Source organism: Pipistrellus hanaki (assembly GCF_964339955.1).
Source record: "Pipistrellus hanaki genome assembly, chromosome: 1".
NCBI lineage: Eukaryota > Metazoa > Chordata > Mammalia > Chiroptera > Vespertilionidae > Pipistrellus > Pipistrellus hanaki.
The window spans coordinates 88,146,642-88,163,345 of NC_140503.1; the positions used below are offsets into that span (position 1 = coordinate 88,146,642).

The window sequence follows — 16,704 nt, forward strand, 5'->3', positions numbered from 1 at the left end:
CTCAGCAAAAAACATTAGTTTGCACGTTTAATTCTTAAAAATAGTCACTGTGTTGAAAATCTTCTATGTTTAGTCCTCAGGAAAATCTCATTTTCTTTTTGGCCAATTATATTTATTCCAGTGTACATTATCATGCACTGTCTCTAAATGTTCTCTTAAAAAAATTTGTATTGTTTTGTAATTTTAAAATAAACTCATGAATTTATTTTGGGGGATGGGAAAAATATTGAGACTTGTTTCATAATTTTCAAAGCTAGGTAATTTCAACACTGTCTTTAAGCAGAGGTACATGTCACCTATTGGGACAAAGGATTAATTTAGCATAGTTATGTAAGAAGTAAACTTGGTCACAAGAAGCAGCACCACATATATTAAGATCTCGAAGAATAATAAAATTATGCCTTTTATAAAATAATCAGGATTGAATGGGTTTGTGTTGAGAGAGCCTACAGTCATGAATAATTATTTTCTGCATAGATATGTCTACAGCAGGTAGAGCCAACTTTGTTCCACAAATGATTGTCTTTGCTATTTTGGACTAATACTGCTGAAAACAGGCATACAAAAATTGGGTCATTGCATACTACTACATTATTAGATTTTAACTTCCTAATAGCATATAGATTTTAAATTATCAAAAATTTAATTCAGGAGCAGGATCTAGTTACAATGTAGCTGCGAGGTGCTGCATTGTCTTTGCACTCTGCTCAAAATAAAACTGTTTCCTTCCAAGCCCTGTGGCCGTGGTGCTGTGGCCGCCAGGGATGTGTGATCTCACACATGTAAAAAAAAATAAAATAAAAAAATCTAATTCATTGCTTTCCCTCAAACCTCTTCCCAATGTCCAGTGTTACCACTGACTACCCTAATTTCCTTATTGCTCGAGGGTGTCTGTGAGTAAAGGACTATCCTGCATCTTAGAATGTGAGGCTATTAAGTAAGGGTTGTTGGATTACTGCACTGGCTGTTCTCCTAGGTTAATTAGTTAATGGTATTCTTTCTCTCTTCCTTCTAAAAAATAGTAACTTTGAAAACATTGAGCAATGCTTCCCTTATTTAGTGGAGATCTTTGGAGAACCATCCTTTGCCATTGTTTCCCAGGTTTGGAAAGGTCTTCAGAGGGTGGATATGTGAATTTTGTGAGACATACTTTTTAAATGATTTTGCTACACCCTGCCTGTGATAGTTTTCTTTAGAGATTTTTATTTAATTTTGTTATAGAAATGGGCGGGGAACTTTCTATTTAAGTTGTGCTTACTAAACCGCTGCGCCCAGTGGCCCCTGGGGTGCACTGTATATTGGAAATAGAGTGGATGGTGCTGAGCAAACCTGAGCTCTAATCTTCACCTGCAATTAAGTCCCTACTTCTCTGGCCCATCAGTTTTTATTTTGTTTATAAAGTGAGGGATTTTGATTGCAGTATCTCCATAATACTGGCCCCAGATCTAACTGTATGATTCTGTGGTCCTAGAGAATTCACAACCAGTCCTTTAGGACTAATGGTTATAAAAACAAAGCAAAACCAAAGTTTTCCTAGAGCCTTACAACGGATGTAGACACGATGGAATCAACTCTGTTGCTGCCAAGCTAAGACGCCTAAGAGTGAAATAAAGCTTTGGGTGGTGAGGCCATCAAGACCACGTGGGAATGGGAGCCCAAGCGCTCCGGACTTCCCTCTAGTGAAAGAAACCTGTCATCTCCTAGACTCCTTTCTTTACCAAGTTCCCTATGTTTGATCGAAACAGGATTTAATCAAATTAAGTGGGTAAAGGACGCCTGGCATAACAACAAACCACTCTAAGAGCGGAGAATGTTGAGGTATCTGCCCAGCAAGGCTGTGCCCTGCACTTTTTATTTAATAATTACACCTTAAGAACGAATGCAAAATACTTTACAATTTAGTACATTTCTGTGGTTTTCAGTTTTAAAAACATACTTATACCCTCCCCTAGAAGACGGTACCCCCAAATTAGCTTTGACCAAAAGCATTTGAGATGTTTTCCAATTACTTGTGGTGTGCAACCCAAAAAGTTTATCATCACAATTTTCCAGATGAGGAAATAGAGACCCACAGACGTTAAATTATTTGCTCTTGGTTCAGAATTTAACTCAATAAAGTGTACCTTCTGCTTTAGAAAGAGGTTGCCAGAGGGAGGGAAAAAAGATAAAGTTCAAAATTGCTGGAGGCTGTGTTAATGACCAGATACCCTTAAAAGGGCATTTAAGACATCTGATTGCCAAAAGACAAGATGAAGTTACTTTCAGCTGAAAGTCGGGAAAGTCTTAAATAAATCTTTAGCTGAAAATTATTTGAAAGCATTGTGGGTTTTCTAAGAATTATCTTTTGTGGGATTGTGTGAAAATAATCATTTGGTTTATAATCAACTTTTAATAAAGAATAGCACCATGTACTGCATTTCATTCATCCAGTGCTCACTCTCAAGGTGTAAATTGCAGGCAATAATCCCTAGCTATCGAGTTAATATCCTACTTACATGATTTACACCATTTAAGTTCCCCTTGAGTAATCTATAAAACAACTTTAGAACATGAACAGGCCTTATTTTGTTTTGGCTCCAAGCCTGGCCTTTTGAGAGGTATGACTGAATTAAACAGGAAGCTAAAGAAATCTAAGAAAGAGGAATGTACAAGTGGTTATTTTTCTACCATGAAGTATTTCACTGGGCGTTTAACACCCACACAAAATTCTAGATTTTTATTCACACAAAACAGTCCTGTTTCTTTATATGGCTGAAAGTAGGAATTGTATATCCCATACACATGCACACAAGCACCACACACACTTACACAGGATCTAATATATATGTATGCATATGTTAAATTATCCATCTCAAGAGATGAGATGAGATGCTGTAAAATAGCCAATCTCTGAGCTAGAGACTGGTAAGTTAGAGTGTATGGTGGATGTTTCAGACCCTTCACCATTCTGATAGTATTTTGCTGAACATCTCTTTCAGTACTGTTTTCCTTATAGGCAATGTCTATTCAAAAAATTGAGAGCCACTTTCTCCTAGTACTGTGGTACTGACACTAGTGAAGCGTTCTTCTTCTTCTTCTTCTTCTTTTTTTTAAATAAATCTTTATTGTTCATATTATTACAAATGTTCCTCATTTTTCCCCCCTCCATTGCTCCCCTCCACCAGGTTCCCACCCCACCCTCTGCCCTTTCCCCACTCCCCATTGTCCTCATCCATAAGTGCACAGTTTTTGTTCAGGCTCTTCCCACACCCCCATACTCCCCTTTTCCCATAAGAATCATCAGTCCACTCCCCTTCCATACCTCTGATTCTATTATATTCACTAGTTAATATTGTTCATCAGGTTTTTTAATTCCCTTGGCTTTTAGTTTCACTTGTTGATAGTTATGTATTTGTTGATCATAACTTTTATCTATATCTTCTTCCTCTTCCTAAAGAACCCCTTTCAGCAATTCATATAATTCTGGTTTGGCAGTGATGAACTCCTTTACCTTTTTTTTATTTGTGAAGCTCTTTATCTGGCCTTCGATTCTGAGTGATAGCTTTTCTGGGTAGAGTGTTTTTGGCTGTATGTTCTTGCTATTCATCACCTTGAATATTTCTTGCCATTCCCGTCTGGCCTGCATGGTTTCTGTTGAGAAATCAGCTGACATTCATATGGGTGCTTCTTTATAGGTAACTAACTGCTTTGCTCTTGCTGCTTTTAATATTGTCTTTGTCTTTTGCTCTTGGCATTTTAATGATGATGTGCCTTGGTGTGGTCCTCTTTGGATTCCTTTTGTTTGGGGTTCTGTGTGCTTCCTGGATTTGTAAGTCTATTTCTTTCCCCAGGTGGGGGAAGTTTTCTGTCACAATTTCTTTCAGTATTCTTTTGGTATCTTGCTCTTTCTCTTCTTCTGGGACCCCCATAATTCTGATGTTGGTTCATTTGAAATTGTCCCAGAGGTTTCTTACACTATCTTCAACTTTCTGGATTCTCTTATCTTCTTGCTTCTGCAGAGGAGTGTCCTCTGGCTCTTAGTGTTCCAAAACTTTGACTTGATTCTTAGGACTCTGTATAATCTTTTTTTAGGACTCTGTATAATCTTTTTTTTTTAATTTCAGACAATGTATTCTTTATTTCTAGTTGATCACTTTTCATATCCTCATAGGTCTCATTTATTTTATCAGCCTTTTCTAGGAAATTCTTGAAAAACCTTATAAGCGTGGTTTTGAACTCTACATCCAGTCGCTTCTTGTCCTCCATTTCCTTTGTTTGTGATCTGTTTCCTTGTCTTGGCATTTTCACAGCTTCCCTGAGTTGGTAGGTTGGCTTTGTGTGCTAAGTTGTCCTATATGGTTGAGTGGGTCAGCTTCCCAGTTACCTAGGTAGACAGTCTTAGTGTAGCCCTTTGTGGGCTGTGTGTGCAGTCTTGTTAAGCCTTGCTTGTTGTTGGTATCACTGGTAAGCATTGATCTCCAAGCCAATTGGCTAAGAGGATCAGAAGTGTCTCAGCTAGGAGGGTTTCTGTATTCCGCTTGAATGGGGCGGGGTCTAGGGGTGGCACAGCCAAGCTTTGGTGAATCCCGAAAGATTGGTTGCAGGCGCATACACCTCTTTGGTATAGGCGCAGACAAGCTTTGGATTCCTGTCTGTCCCTCCCTAGAAGAGTCAAAAACTAGCCACTGGAAGGGCTTCTGTGCTCCACTTGGATGGGGAGGAGTCTCGGGTGGTGCAGACAAGCTTTATTCAGCCCCTCCCTATGAGGGTCTGGTTTCTGAGTCCTGTAGTAATGGCCGCTGGCTTCACAAACCTCTGAGAGATCTATGCCCACTGCCTTACAGTCTGGCCTCTCCCTGCCTGGGACTGTCTATCAGAGCAAGAGGGTGGTTCTGTTTTCCTCCCGAACAAGAAAGCTAGCTGCTGCGCATTAGCTGTCCGCCCTCTGCGCAAGCAGGGAGTAAGCCAACAGCGAACTTGGCCTGCCCTCTCCGCACTCCGCAAGCAAGCCAGCAGCGAAGTTCAGCGGCTGCCTTTTCGTGCGGACAGTTCTCCGCACCTTCACAGTTCCTGAGGTTCAGCGTGCCTTCTTTCTCCTTCCCAGATGGTAGAGCCTCCTCTCAGCCAGCCATCTGGCGTTTCAGGGCGATTCTTCCCCTGTTTTCTAGTTCTAAGTTCAAATTTGTTGTGGTAGGCTGCATTCAGGTGTCTACCCTATGCCGCCATCTTGGTTTTTCCCTCTAGTGAAGCGTTCTATACATGTGCCATCATCAGCAGTTAATGTAACATTCCATGTTTCAGAGTCTCCCACCCGCTGCAGATTGTTCTGCCCATTCATAACTGGGAACCGGAAGAGGAACCCCGCAAAGAGGAAGGAGTTGGACCATTGGTGGAACATATTTATGAGGTAGCTGTTGTCTGGTGAAGCTGTGTTTGGAGTTTATTCATATGCTCTTGACTAATAAATGCTTCATAGACTTTTAAAAGACAACAAATCTGAGCTTCATATACTGCCCAGATTTGTGCTATTCTGCTATCATATTTCAATAGAGGGTGTGGGAGGAGTGTCCTAAGACACTTGCTTATAGTTATAAGAGTTATTATATAAGGGAAAACATCTTATCTTGTTACTGTTCTTCTTTGTTAATTGATCTTTATTTTTAATGTTTAGACAGCTTAAGCATAAAACTAGCTCCCTAGACTTTATTTCACTCACTCTTACATTTTCAGATATCCTGAAAACCCACCCACATCCTAAACTGAAAGTCAACAACCAAAGGTACCAGACAGAGGAATTTTTATGTATTATTCACTATTATACCAAAAAGATGTGTAAATAATATAGTATATTATGGATGGATGGTGGATAGATAAGAATAATTTTACTGTTCATTGCTAAGATCAATTAGACATGAATAACTTGGGAGAGAATCATTGATCAGCTGCCTCCTGCAAGCCCCCAGCTGGGGACCAAGCCCGCAACCCAAGCGTGTGTCCTGACCTGGAACCGAACTTCGGCCTCCTGGTTCATAGGTCGGCTCTCAGAGATTTCTGCTTGATTAATGCCCCCTTTCCTACGTAATGTATGCCACTGGTCTAACAATTCTGACTATGACTTTCATTTCAAATTCCACTCTTTACACTTAACAATAAAGCCATTTCAAACCTGATGAGCTGTTTACATAGATGGGAAGAGGCATCGACTCCTGTTCAGTGTGGACAGGAACGGCTCTGTCATCTGCCCAGCCTGTGGTTCAGAAGCAGGAGCCCTGTCTGAAGCTGTACCTTAAGCTCTTTGATAGCAAAAGGATAACACGGTTCCCAAGGCCACTTGGATTAACAACTTCACTGGGGGTCAAGGAGTGGCTGGATGGGGGAAGCTGTCAAATAATTTATTAAACCTTCTATGCACCAGTTTCTGCTTACAAGTGGTGGAACTATAAAGTTTGAAAACATATTCAAATTCAATCAATTATGTTCTAATCTTAACATAAATGGATCATAAAATTTTAGGGTAATAATCAGTTAGCGCCAAAAGAAATCATCAAATGTTTCTTACATGTCTCAAAATACTAGTATACTGTTGTCAATGCATGCCATATTGTTTTGATAACACAAACTAAATGGGCCACCTAATAAAGAAAACCAATTATAAATTATTTTATTGACCACAACAATTGTCAGAACTGTGAAAAACAAACAAATAAACAAAACACACACACACACACACACACACACACACACACACACAAAGGTCCCTGCTAACTTTGGATTTTTAAGACCACAATAAATGTGAATATACTTAGTGTTTTTGGTAAGCTGTTTTGTGTCCTGTGAGTACAGAATTCTTTTGCTTAAAATGTTCATCTCTTTAGGAGATGTGGCCTTCGTTCCCTGAGATTTGCTTATTAAAACAGAAGGAGCTCAGCTTTGAAATGCGCACTTGAAGTGAACTGTGGTGAGCTGGGTCTCTGGCATTTGATGGATAGCCATGTTTCCAGAAGGTGAAAGAGAGTGCATCACATATGGTTGCAATCGACAAGTCAGTAGTCAGGAAAGAAGCGATTTCAGTGTAAAGAAAGAATAACTGGGTTTTGAAAGCATATAATTCAAACTGCATTTCTAACACTGCGATTAAATTAATATAAATTTAAGGTAAGCATCACAATGATCGGACATGGTTAATGTGGTCTCTGCAGAGGAAATCTGCTCTGAGAGCCTCACAGGTTGAAGAGTCTGCTCTAAGCACCAGCACATCTTACTTCCAGAGCTCCTCTTGCTTTTAGAGACCCTATTTCCTATTTTTCACAGAGTCCAGATGACGTAAAACCAAAAGTCATGCTTTCCAGAATGGGTGCAGACTGTGTGGAGTTTGAGCTCCTCTTCCTGCCTGTGTTGTACCGTAACATATGTGTTCCTTGCTTGCAGTTGCACAATATTGGACCGAGTACCATCAGTGACACCCTTCTGGAGGTGGGCTGGCCATTCTCGGCCCGGGATGAGTTTCTTCTTTATATTTTTCATATTCAAACTCTGGGACCTCTACGATGTCAAACAAACCCAGATATCAACCCACAGGATATAAAGGTAGGAGCCTGGTCTAATCTACAGATTTGTTTACTTTTTGTTTGTTTATCCTCAGCTGAGGATATCTTCCCGGAAAGTGGTAGGGATGGGGAGAGACAGAGAGAAACATCAATGTGAGACACATCGATTGGTTGCCTTTCACACGTGTCCCGACCAGGGCCAGGGATTGAACCTGCAACCGAGGTATGTGCTCTTGACCGGAATCGAACCCCAGGCCCTTCAATCCTCGGGCTGGCACTCTATCCACCAAGCCAAACCAATTAGGACAGATTTGTTTACTTTTTATGGTAAGGAATAAACCAAAAACAGTGGCTTATAAAAAGAAATAAAAGCAAAGTAATCCTGTTTTTTTCCATGGTAATTGATAGACCTTTTCTTTTAGTTTTATAGTTAAAATGTCAGACCTAGCCGAAGCCGGTTTGGCTCAGTGGTAGAGCGTTGGTCTGCGGACTGAAAGGTCCCAGGTTCGATTCCGGTCAAGGGCATGTACCTTGGTTGCGGGCACATCCCCAGTAGGAGGTGTGCAAGAGGCAGCTGGTCGATGTTTCTCTCTCATCGATGTTTCTAGCTCTCTATCTCTCTCCCTTCCTCTCTGCAAGAAATCAATAAAATATATTTAAAAAAAAAATGTCAGACCTAACTTAAAATATCACACCTAGAAAACTTAAATTTCTCTTAGTGCTATGGTGGCCTGTTATTTATTTAGCCTATTTCTATATGTACTTTTTATATATTGTTTGGCTAGCAGCACAACCAAACCCAAATCATAAATAGACATGTCATGGTTTGGAGAATTTGTACAAAATGCTATTTTTGTAGTCTTTTTTGGTATATTGCCAAAGGACATGAGGATTTTTGCTAAAACTACTTTTCCAGCCGTTGCCAATAGCGAGTGTTGAAGTGCAATAATTTGCCAAGGGCCATCTCTGTGCCCTTAGAACCCCCAGACTGGAATTACCAGGACCCCATTCTCTAGTGAAGCCCAGTAAAGTGCTTCTCAAGCTGTTAAACATATCTCTATCACCTGGGGGTTTAGAATGCAGGGTCTTGGGTGAGGTCTGAGACTCAGCCTCTCTGTAAACACTCCTCCCCTCCTCACCCTTCCCCGCTCCCCCCACCCCCCACCCCAACCTGGTAATAGCCACAGATCTGGTTTGCTGGTCACACTTCACCCAATGAGGACTTCAAGCATCCATGGAGCTGATCCTATCCAGATTAAGATTCAAATTTGGCTTTAGGTTCCTTCTGGAAAGGAAAGAAATTAATTAGCATAAGTCCTTGAAAATGTCACATTTGAATGAAAGGGGGAAAAACCCACTTGTTAATCAGATGTCCTCACATGGCATTCTCTAGGCTCTGCAGGGACAGTGTCTCTGTGAGAAACGGGTGGAGGGCAGCTCTGAACACTCACTCGGCCTCCAGGACCGGGTCTCCCTCTGCGCTCAGGGCACGGGGACACCGCTTGTAATAAAAGCCTTCCTTTTTCAGCCCAATGTGCCTTCTGTTCAAAGAGAGGAAGACTGAAAGAGAGCTCAGTTTTAAAGGACTTTGGGGGCATCAAGCTTCCTTCCTTATGGGGAAGTAATAAAGAAGACTACTTGTATTCCACAGAATTATTTAAAATACTTCCTCCCAGGAATTTTATTTTCCATTTCCTCTCTGCTTTTCATTGACATCTCAATGTCTTCAGAGACAGTAGCTTATATTACAAAATTAACATCTTCAAATGTTAATGTAGAACATCCAAGTAATTAAAACATTCATATGTTCTGTTCTGCAATTCACACATACTCTATTTTAGTCAAACCTTCTTAGAGCTCATGCAGAAGGTTTCTAACTCTCTTTGAGTGTAATGTTTAGTTTATGTCTGACACTATTTATATATGTTTGTATATATTATGTAACTTGTTTAATGTGCACCATGTTGGTTGTGAGTTATTTTTTCTTCCTTGCAATTAACAATCATTTACAGTGACTGGAGTAGTACAAATACATAACTTTTTTTGACAGATTCATGCAAACTGAGTGGTGGTATATACTAAACACCTGTATTTCCTGCTACCCAGTTAGTGTTTAACATATAGACTTTGACTTAAAATCTGTCCAAGGTTAGTAATTTTTTTTAAAATAGCAACTTAATTATGTTTATTTTATAAATTTTTTTCAGTCTATGGAAAGTGAATATAAGAGCATTGACTACAATATAAAGTAGTAGTTCCCTAAAATAACTAATTATTACAATTATTGAATTCTTGAAATTCTGAATTCATGGGACACTTGAAATATTATTACTTTCAGGTTCTCAGTGCTTTGACCTATATACTCAATAGGCATGACCCAGAAAGTCCAAAAAAGCTCTTATCAATAATTATATTTTTAAAATTAATAACCAGTATATTTTATATAGTAACTATAAACAATTGAATACTTGATTATTTTTCTCTTAAGATATTAAATAACTTATTGGTTATTAATTTACTTGGCAATTTATTTCTTCCTAGATAACTCAAAGTTAAAATCTGTTCTCTGTCCTTAAAAGTAGTTGGAAATTAGTAAGGAACAATTTATTTATTATATTTTGTTATCTTCAAAAAATTGGTCTGGGAAATTTTAAAATTTAATATCAATTTTAGTTTCTTACATCAAATCTAATTTCTGCTTTTTAAAAATTAGGGCATAAATGGTTTGATTTTTAACTACATAAAGTTATTTTTTAAACTTGGTTCTTAAAGAAGTACAGAGAAGGTTTGTAGGTTTAGTAAAAGGAGCAGGGAAGCAGAAATATATTGTATAGTCAAAAACTAAGTCCCAGTATTAAATCTGGGTGGATGAAGGTAAAATTTCTTACTATTTGGCTCTACAGTTTCTTTATAAGTTGAGTGATAAGTGGTAAGTGACTTTGAAAATGTCTGCCTCTGTGAGCAATCCCTGTTCTGTGAATTCCTTCTGAGCACGCCCCAGTTCCCACTGGACTAGCCACCAAAGTACTCCAACTGTGGACCTGCCAAGGTTGAAACTACCACCCCATCTTTCAAACACTTCCTCTGGAGGATTTGCAAAGTCCTCAACCATGTCTTCCTCTTCCTCTTCAACCATTCCATTAATTTCATTTCAGCAAAATCTCTTTCTCTCTTGTTCACATACATCTCTTTAGTTAATGTCTCCCTCCTGTATATATTCTCATTTTTAACTACTGACCACTGAAAGTAGCTACCTTCTCCACTGCCTCTTTCCAACTCTGACAAATTCCTAAGGAAACTTGTTTATGATTTCCTCAGAAGCAGTTTCTAGGCCACCCACTCTAAGGAACCAGTGCCACCAACTCTGAAAACTTTGCAGCCAACCCCCCTCCCTCATATAGATTCAGCAAAATCTCCACATTTCTCTCTAATTAAAGGTATCAGCATTTAATATACTGCATTTAACACAATGATTTTTTTAAGTTATTCACATAGCAACTATCCCAGCTTTATTTTTTATTCAAATACATAGTTTTATGTACCAAAGACATATTGTGCATAAAGTAGATTTGGCCTAATGTCCTCAGAGTTTGAAGTGCAAACACTGACAGCCTTTGAAAGCCACCACCATGATCATTCTGTAACCTGTGGCTGTTTTATGAGACAATAGGCCAAAGATCTCACTCACATACACCTCCCTTGTTGCCCAAATACAGAGCATCAGCAACTAAATTAAGGTGATGGTGGTGGGCAGGGGTGGGCAGACAGCATGGACATAGTCAGATGCTACTAGAATTCAGTGATTTTCATTGAAATATTTGCCTCATATCAAGCTTCAAGGAGATTCATTTAGCCTGCTTTGTTGACACTGTTGAAATAAGTGAGTAGGAGGATCAGTGGAATCCTGGGTAGATGGTGGGCTCAGGAAAAGCTAGGTGCACTGCACAGCCCAAGTAAATGTGAGGGCGTGGCAGTGCCGTGGGCACATTCACTGCTACTTTCACTTCTGCCTCCAGTGAAAAGGTTCTAGTTTTGGTTGCCGGTTTCTCCCATGATGGTTTCACTTCACCGAGTGTCTCTGTCTTCTATAGACGTAGCTGCATACGCAGACGGCTTGAAGGTTCTGACTCCAGGCTTCATGGTCCAGCTCAAAAAATAGGACTTTAATGTGGCCATTTCTCCATATTCTACCATCTAAAACATTTTGTAACATTCCGCTCTCTGCAGCATTCAGACCAATCTACTAAATCTAAATCCATCCTAGATCCAACTTGGCATGAAATGTTAGAGTTGAGTGAAGTATTTCTCAACTCTTCTTAAGGCAGCCAAACAATGATTTCAAAACTACCAATTTTCTTATTTTGGTGGAATCTTTCCTGAGGTTTGGAGAGTCCTGCAAACAGGCTATGATTTCTAGATCAGGTGAAGTTGAAAAAGTGAGCACTATTAAGGAACCAACACTGCATAAAGAATAATGGATTTTTTTAATTGGCAAGATTTCATAGTGAACCGTCACGTGTGAGATGCTAGGAGAAAGGGCTATGGAAGGTAAAACTGTACCCAGAGAGGAAGACAAATGAGATGCTTACATTCCACCTGCACTAAGATCACAACACAACATTCTGGGCTTAAGTACAAGAAAGGAGAATCCTGAGCTAGAAATGGTGTGATTGAGACCAGGTTAGGACAACCCGCACAAGACAGAAAGCCAGTGTTGTATACAGAGCTGTCATTGGAGCCTGGAGAGCAGGAGGTCATGACTGAGGACTCATCTCTTGAACAAGACCATTCCCAGAGGAAGCCCAAATTACAACCAGAGAGCACAAACATGGAAAGCAGAGACACAGAAACTGTTTGTCAGAGATTATAGCCCTGCAAATAGCTTTTTATTTGGTAAATCATTGAGCCTACAGACAATGGTTTAGCTTGGCAAATTTGCATAATTTTGTCTTATCCTTGGGAGAATTTTTCTCCTTCATAACTGCCTCCATTTACTTACCGCTTCTTATTAGTTCAGAATGCAGGGACAGTTGTTACTTCCTAGAACAACATCTTCCAACCAGTTCGCACCTCTCACTCTCTGGTGTCATTCACCCTTTGCTTTTTAATAGTATCTGTAGGTCCAATTTTTAGCCACCAAAAAGAATATGCTCTCCAAGGTCAATTTCTCTTTGCCTTATCTACTTTGTAAGATTGTTTTCAGGTTCTCATGTATATTCTGAAATGTAAAACACATGTCCAACAATTAAGAAAAGCTTCAAAATCACCAATGGGATGAATTGATTCTTTTAGTTATGCTTTGCATGAACCTTTCAGGATGTTAAAAAAAATGTGGGTTTCTTTCTTCCAAACAAATTCTTAACAATTACGTCTTAAAGAAAATTACATGGAAGTCTGATCCCCTGGGCTTGTCTCTTCTTCTCTTTAATTATAGCAGAGAATTACATGACAGAAGTCTGCCATCTCTTGCTTACTAGGAATACCTGAAGTCCAAAAGCAAATGACAAACAAGAAAAAGGCAGTACACATTGCACTTGTTTGGGTTCACAGAGCCCTTAATCTCATTTTATCCATTTCTCTTCTTCAAAGGCTGTTTTCCAAATTATTGCAACATTCCAGCTACACGGTATTCCATTAACTTAATCTTATACCAGAGCAAAGAGTTTGGTGACGAACAATGAAAATAGAAAACTCCAGTTGGGGTCAAAATCTGAGTGGCAGCTGGGGGAAGAGCCATATTAACTAACAATTGTTTCCTTATTGCAGAAAGGAGCAATTTTCATATTTGTTCTGAAGAAGATAGTTTAGTGGTTACCACCGGCTTCTCTCAGCACTTAGCAAATGTTACTCGGAACTGAATGTCTGCCTAACATGAGTGCTGAGAGCCCAGCCTCCCTCACCTCTTAGGATTTCAGATTAAGGAAAAACATGACCTGTGGGCTTACACTCTGTTGTGAAACAGACTCCCAAAGTTCATCTGGAAAATAGGCTTTCACTGTTGTTTACATTTCTTGGATAACTTCTTGTTTTTGTTTTTTTGTTTTGGGGTTTTGTTTTGTTTTCTGTATTTTGAAATAATTTCTGGAATGTCATTTGAGAAAACTGGATTGCAAGCCATTTGAAGGCTTTCTGACTATGGTGTTTGAGAGTGCCATTCCTCTATCTGTAAAATAATGATGTCAAAAAGAGAAATATGTTTTATCAACTTCCACTGTGTGATATATTCATGCTATAGCTCAGAGTAAGTCCTATGTTTTGCTAAAATACCTTACAAATATTTGATAATTATATACTGGACCCACCACAATAGGATGTGTTCTTTGTACACACGCTGCTGCATCCAGTGAAACTGCACAGGAATTTGAAGAGTTTTCTTCTCTTTGGACTATTATTTTACTATCACTACTACTACTACTACTACTACTACTACTACTACTAGGCTGTAACTCAGGGAAAAAGAAACACTCCCTAATTCTTTCCAAAACCTCTTCTCTGTAGTTTGGTTACCTACAGAGTTAACTCTGTAAGAGATCTCCCAAAGTCCTATTAAAAAAAGAAAAGAAATTATACATGATAAATTTCAAAGCAGCCCAGCCAGCATGGCTCAGTAGTTGAACAGCAACCTATGAACCAGGTTGCAGTTAGATTCCCGGTCAGGGTACCTGCCAGGGCTGCAGGCTCAATCCCCAGCAAGGGGCGTGAAGAGGGCAGCTGATTAATGATTCTCATCATGGATGTTTCTATCTCTCTCTCCCTCTCCCTTCTTCTCTGAAATCAATAAAAAATATATTTTTTAAATCTCAAAGTAAAAGCCACACACACACACACACACACACACATACACACACACAAACACAGAATATGATAGAAAAATATATAATGTAATTTTAGAGGCTCTCACAATTTTCTATCTAAACTCAAATTTTAATCTTATGATCTAAAGGTTTTTCTATCACACTCTCCATCATTGGGTATCCTTGGGCCACTCATGCCTTACACTCCTCACTGTGCCAGACCCTGCCATTATTCTGGAGTATTCCAGTGTCCATGTGCTGACCCTTCCCTCAGTTCTAAGTCTCAGATATTTAACTTAACATCCAAGCCTCAAATTCAACCTTCTGTTTTTATAATTTTTCACTTCCTTGATATGAAAACTTCTCCTAGTCAGTTAACCCATTCTACTCTCAAGACTGCCTGGACTCCTTGATCAGTTGGTTGAAACACTCTTTTTATTTTTATTTTTAAAAAATATATTTTATTGATTTTCTTACAGAGAGGAAGGGAGAGAGATAGAGAGCTAGAAACATCGATGAGAGAGAAACATTGACCAGCTGCCTCTTGCACACCCCCTACCAGGAATGTGCCCGCAACCAATGTACATGCTCTTGGCCGGAATCGAACCTGGGACCTTTCAGTCCGGAGACCTGTGCTCTTCTGCTGAGCCAAACCGATTCGATGAAACACTCTTTTTACAAAATCCCTTCACCTCCATCCTTCCAAATCCCTTTCATGAAAACCTTGACCATACCCAGTCCCACATTTAGGCTTCTCTACCCCTTAACCTGAGGGCACCATTGCTGATTGATGGGAGGAAGTGCTCACGGGGCAGCCGGCTCCCGAGAAGACCTCCCTGCCATTCTGATGATCTCTACCTCCCATTCCCTTTTTTGGCTTCTCCAAACCTTCACTACTCTCCTCCTATTCAGCTTCTTTAGCATAACTATTAGCCCGTGACCTTAGAACAAGAGAATCTCTAATGATCCATTTTTCCCACTCCCTCCACCCCATACATACAACTAATCATCTCTCCCTCATCTTCAGCTGTTTTTTACAAACTTACAGGGAAAGTAGAATTTTTCCCTTTACTTCCAAATTCAACTTTGCTACATAAAGTGTCCTCTCTGGGGAAGGAGAGTTTTTCTTTTGCTTCCAAATTTAACCTTGATACCTAAAGTATCCCCTCTGTGACCTGCACCTTCGACCTCTTCCTCTCTACTAGTTCCCCTCCTGGGTCCTACAAACATAGGCACATCTCCTCCATCTTCAAAAAGAACAGTCAGCAAATACAATAACTGACTCTGCATCCTCTTCCAAGAACTGGGCCCTTTTCATATCCATTTTAAAATACTTTTATTGATTTTTAAAGCAAGAGAGGAAGAGAGAGAGAGAGAGAGAGAGAGAGAGAGAGAGAGAGAGAGAGAGACAAACATTGACATTTTGTTCCTTTCCCTTTATGCGCTCATTGTTTGATTCCTGTAAGTGCCCTGATGAGGGATGAAACCTCAACCTTGGCATATCGGGACAACTGAGCTCCCCTGCCAGGGCTTCCTTTCCATCTTATAGCCAAACTTGCTATTCCTACTTTCTTATTTCTTTTTTACTCTTCATACAATCAAAAAATGTTTTGCTTTCATAAAAAAATACTAAATGTCCATCATAAGAATGTCAGGTAACATGTAAAAAAAATAAAGAAAAAAAATAAATTTCTACTATTGTCACCATCTAACTACTGTTACGTTTCCTACTTATTTATGCATTGATTTATCACTCCATCTCACTGCACATTGCCAGAATTGAGAATACTTTTTATGAGTCTATAATATCATTATCATACCTTTAGAGAAATTAACAACACTTCCTTAATATCATCAAATCTCTATCACTGGCAATACTTAGATGACTATTCTTCTAGGTTATTTTTCTATTTCTAGATATACAAGGTAAGTGTACATTCATTTTTTATTAAAATATATAATCTTATTACATATGTCATCTTGTAATCTGCCTTTTCCCCTTATATCTTTTATATCTTTCTAAATTATATGTAGCTCTACATAATTTTTTTTAAAATATATTTTATTGATTTTACACAGAGAGGAATTGAGAGGAACAGAGAGCTAGAAACGTCGATGAGAGAGAAACATCAACCAGCTGCCTCTTGCACACCCCCCACTGGGGATGTGCCCGCAACCAAGGTACATGCCCTTGACCGGAATCAAACCCAGGACCCTTCAGTCCGCAGACCGACGCTCTATCCACTGAGCCAAACCGGTCCTGGCTAATTTTTAAAAAGCTGTTCTAGCCAAAACCAGTTTGGCTCAGTGAATAGAGCATCGGTCTGTAGACTGAGGGGTCCCAAGTTCGATTCCCGTCAAGGGCATGTACGTTGGTTGCGGGT

The 16,704-nt window shown here is 39.4% G+C and overlaps 1 protein-coding gene across 1 annotated transcript in view; it reads left to right on the forward strand.

Moving 5' to 3' along the window:
- ITGA8 (integrin subunit alpha 8) overlaps nt 1-16,704 on the forward strand; it is a 188,863-nt gene that overhangs the window by 151,596 nt on the left and 20,563 nt on the right. The window contains exons 24-25 of the mRNA XM_084875768.1: nt 5,281-5,386; nt 7,408-7,566. Of these exons, the coding sequence (XP_084731894.1) occupies nt 5,281-5,386; nt 7,408-7,566 (265 nt within the window). The remainder of the gene's footprint in view (nt 1-5,280; nt 5,387-7,407; nt 7,567-16,704) is intronic.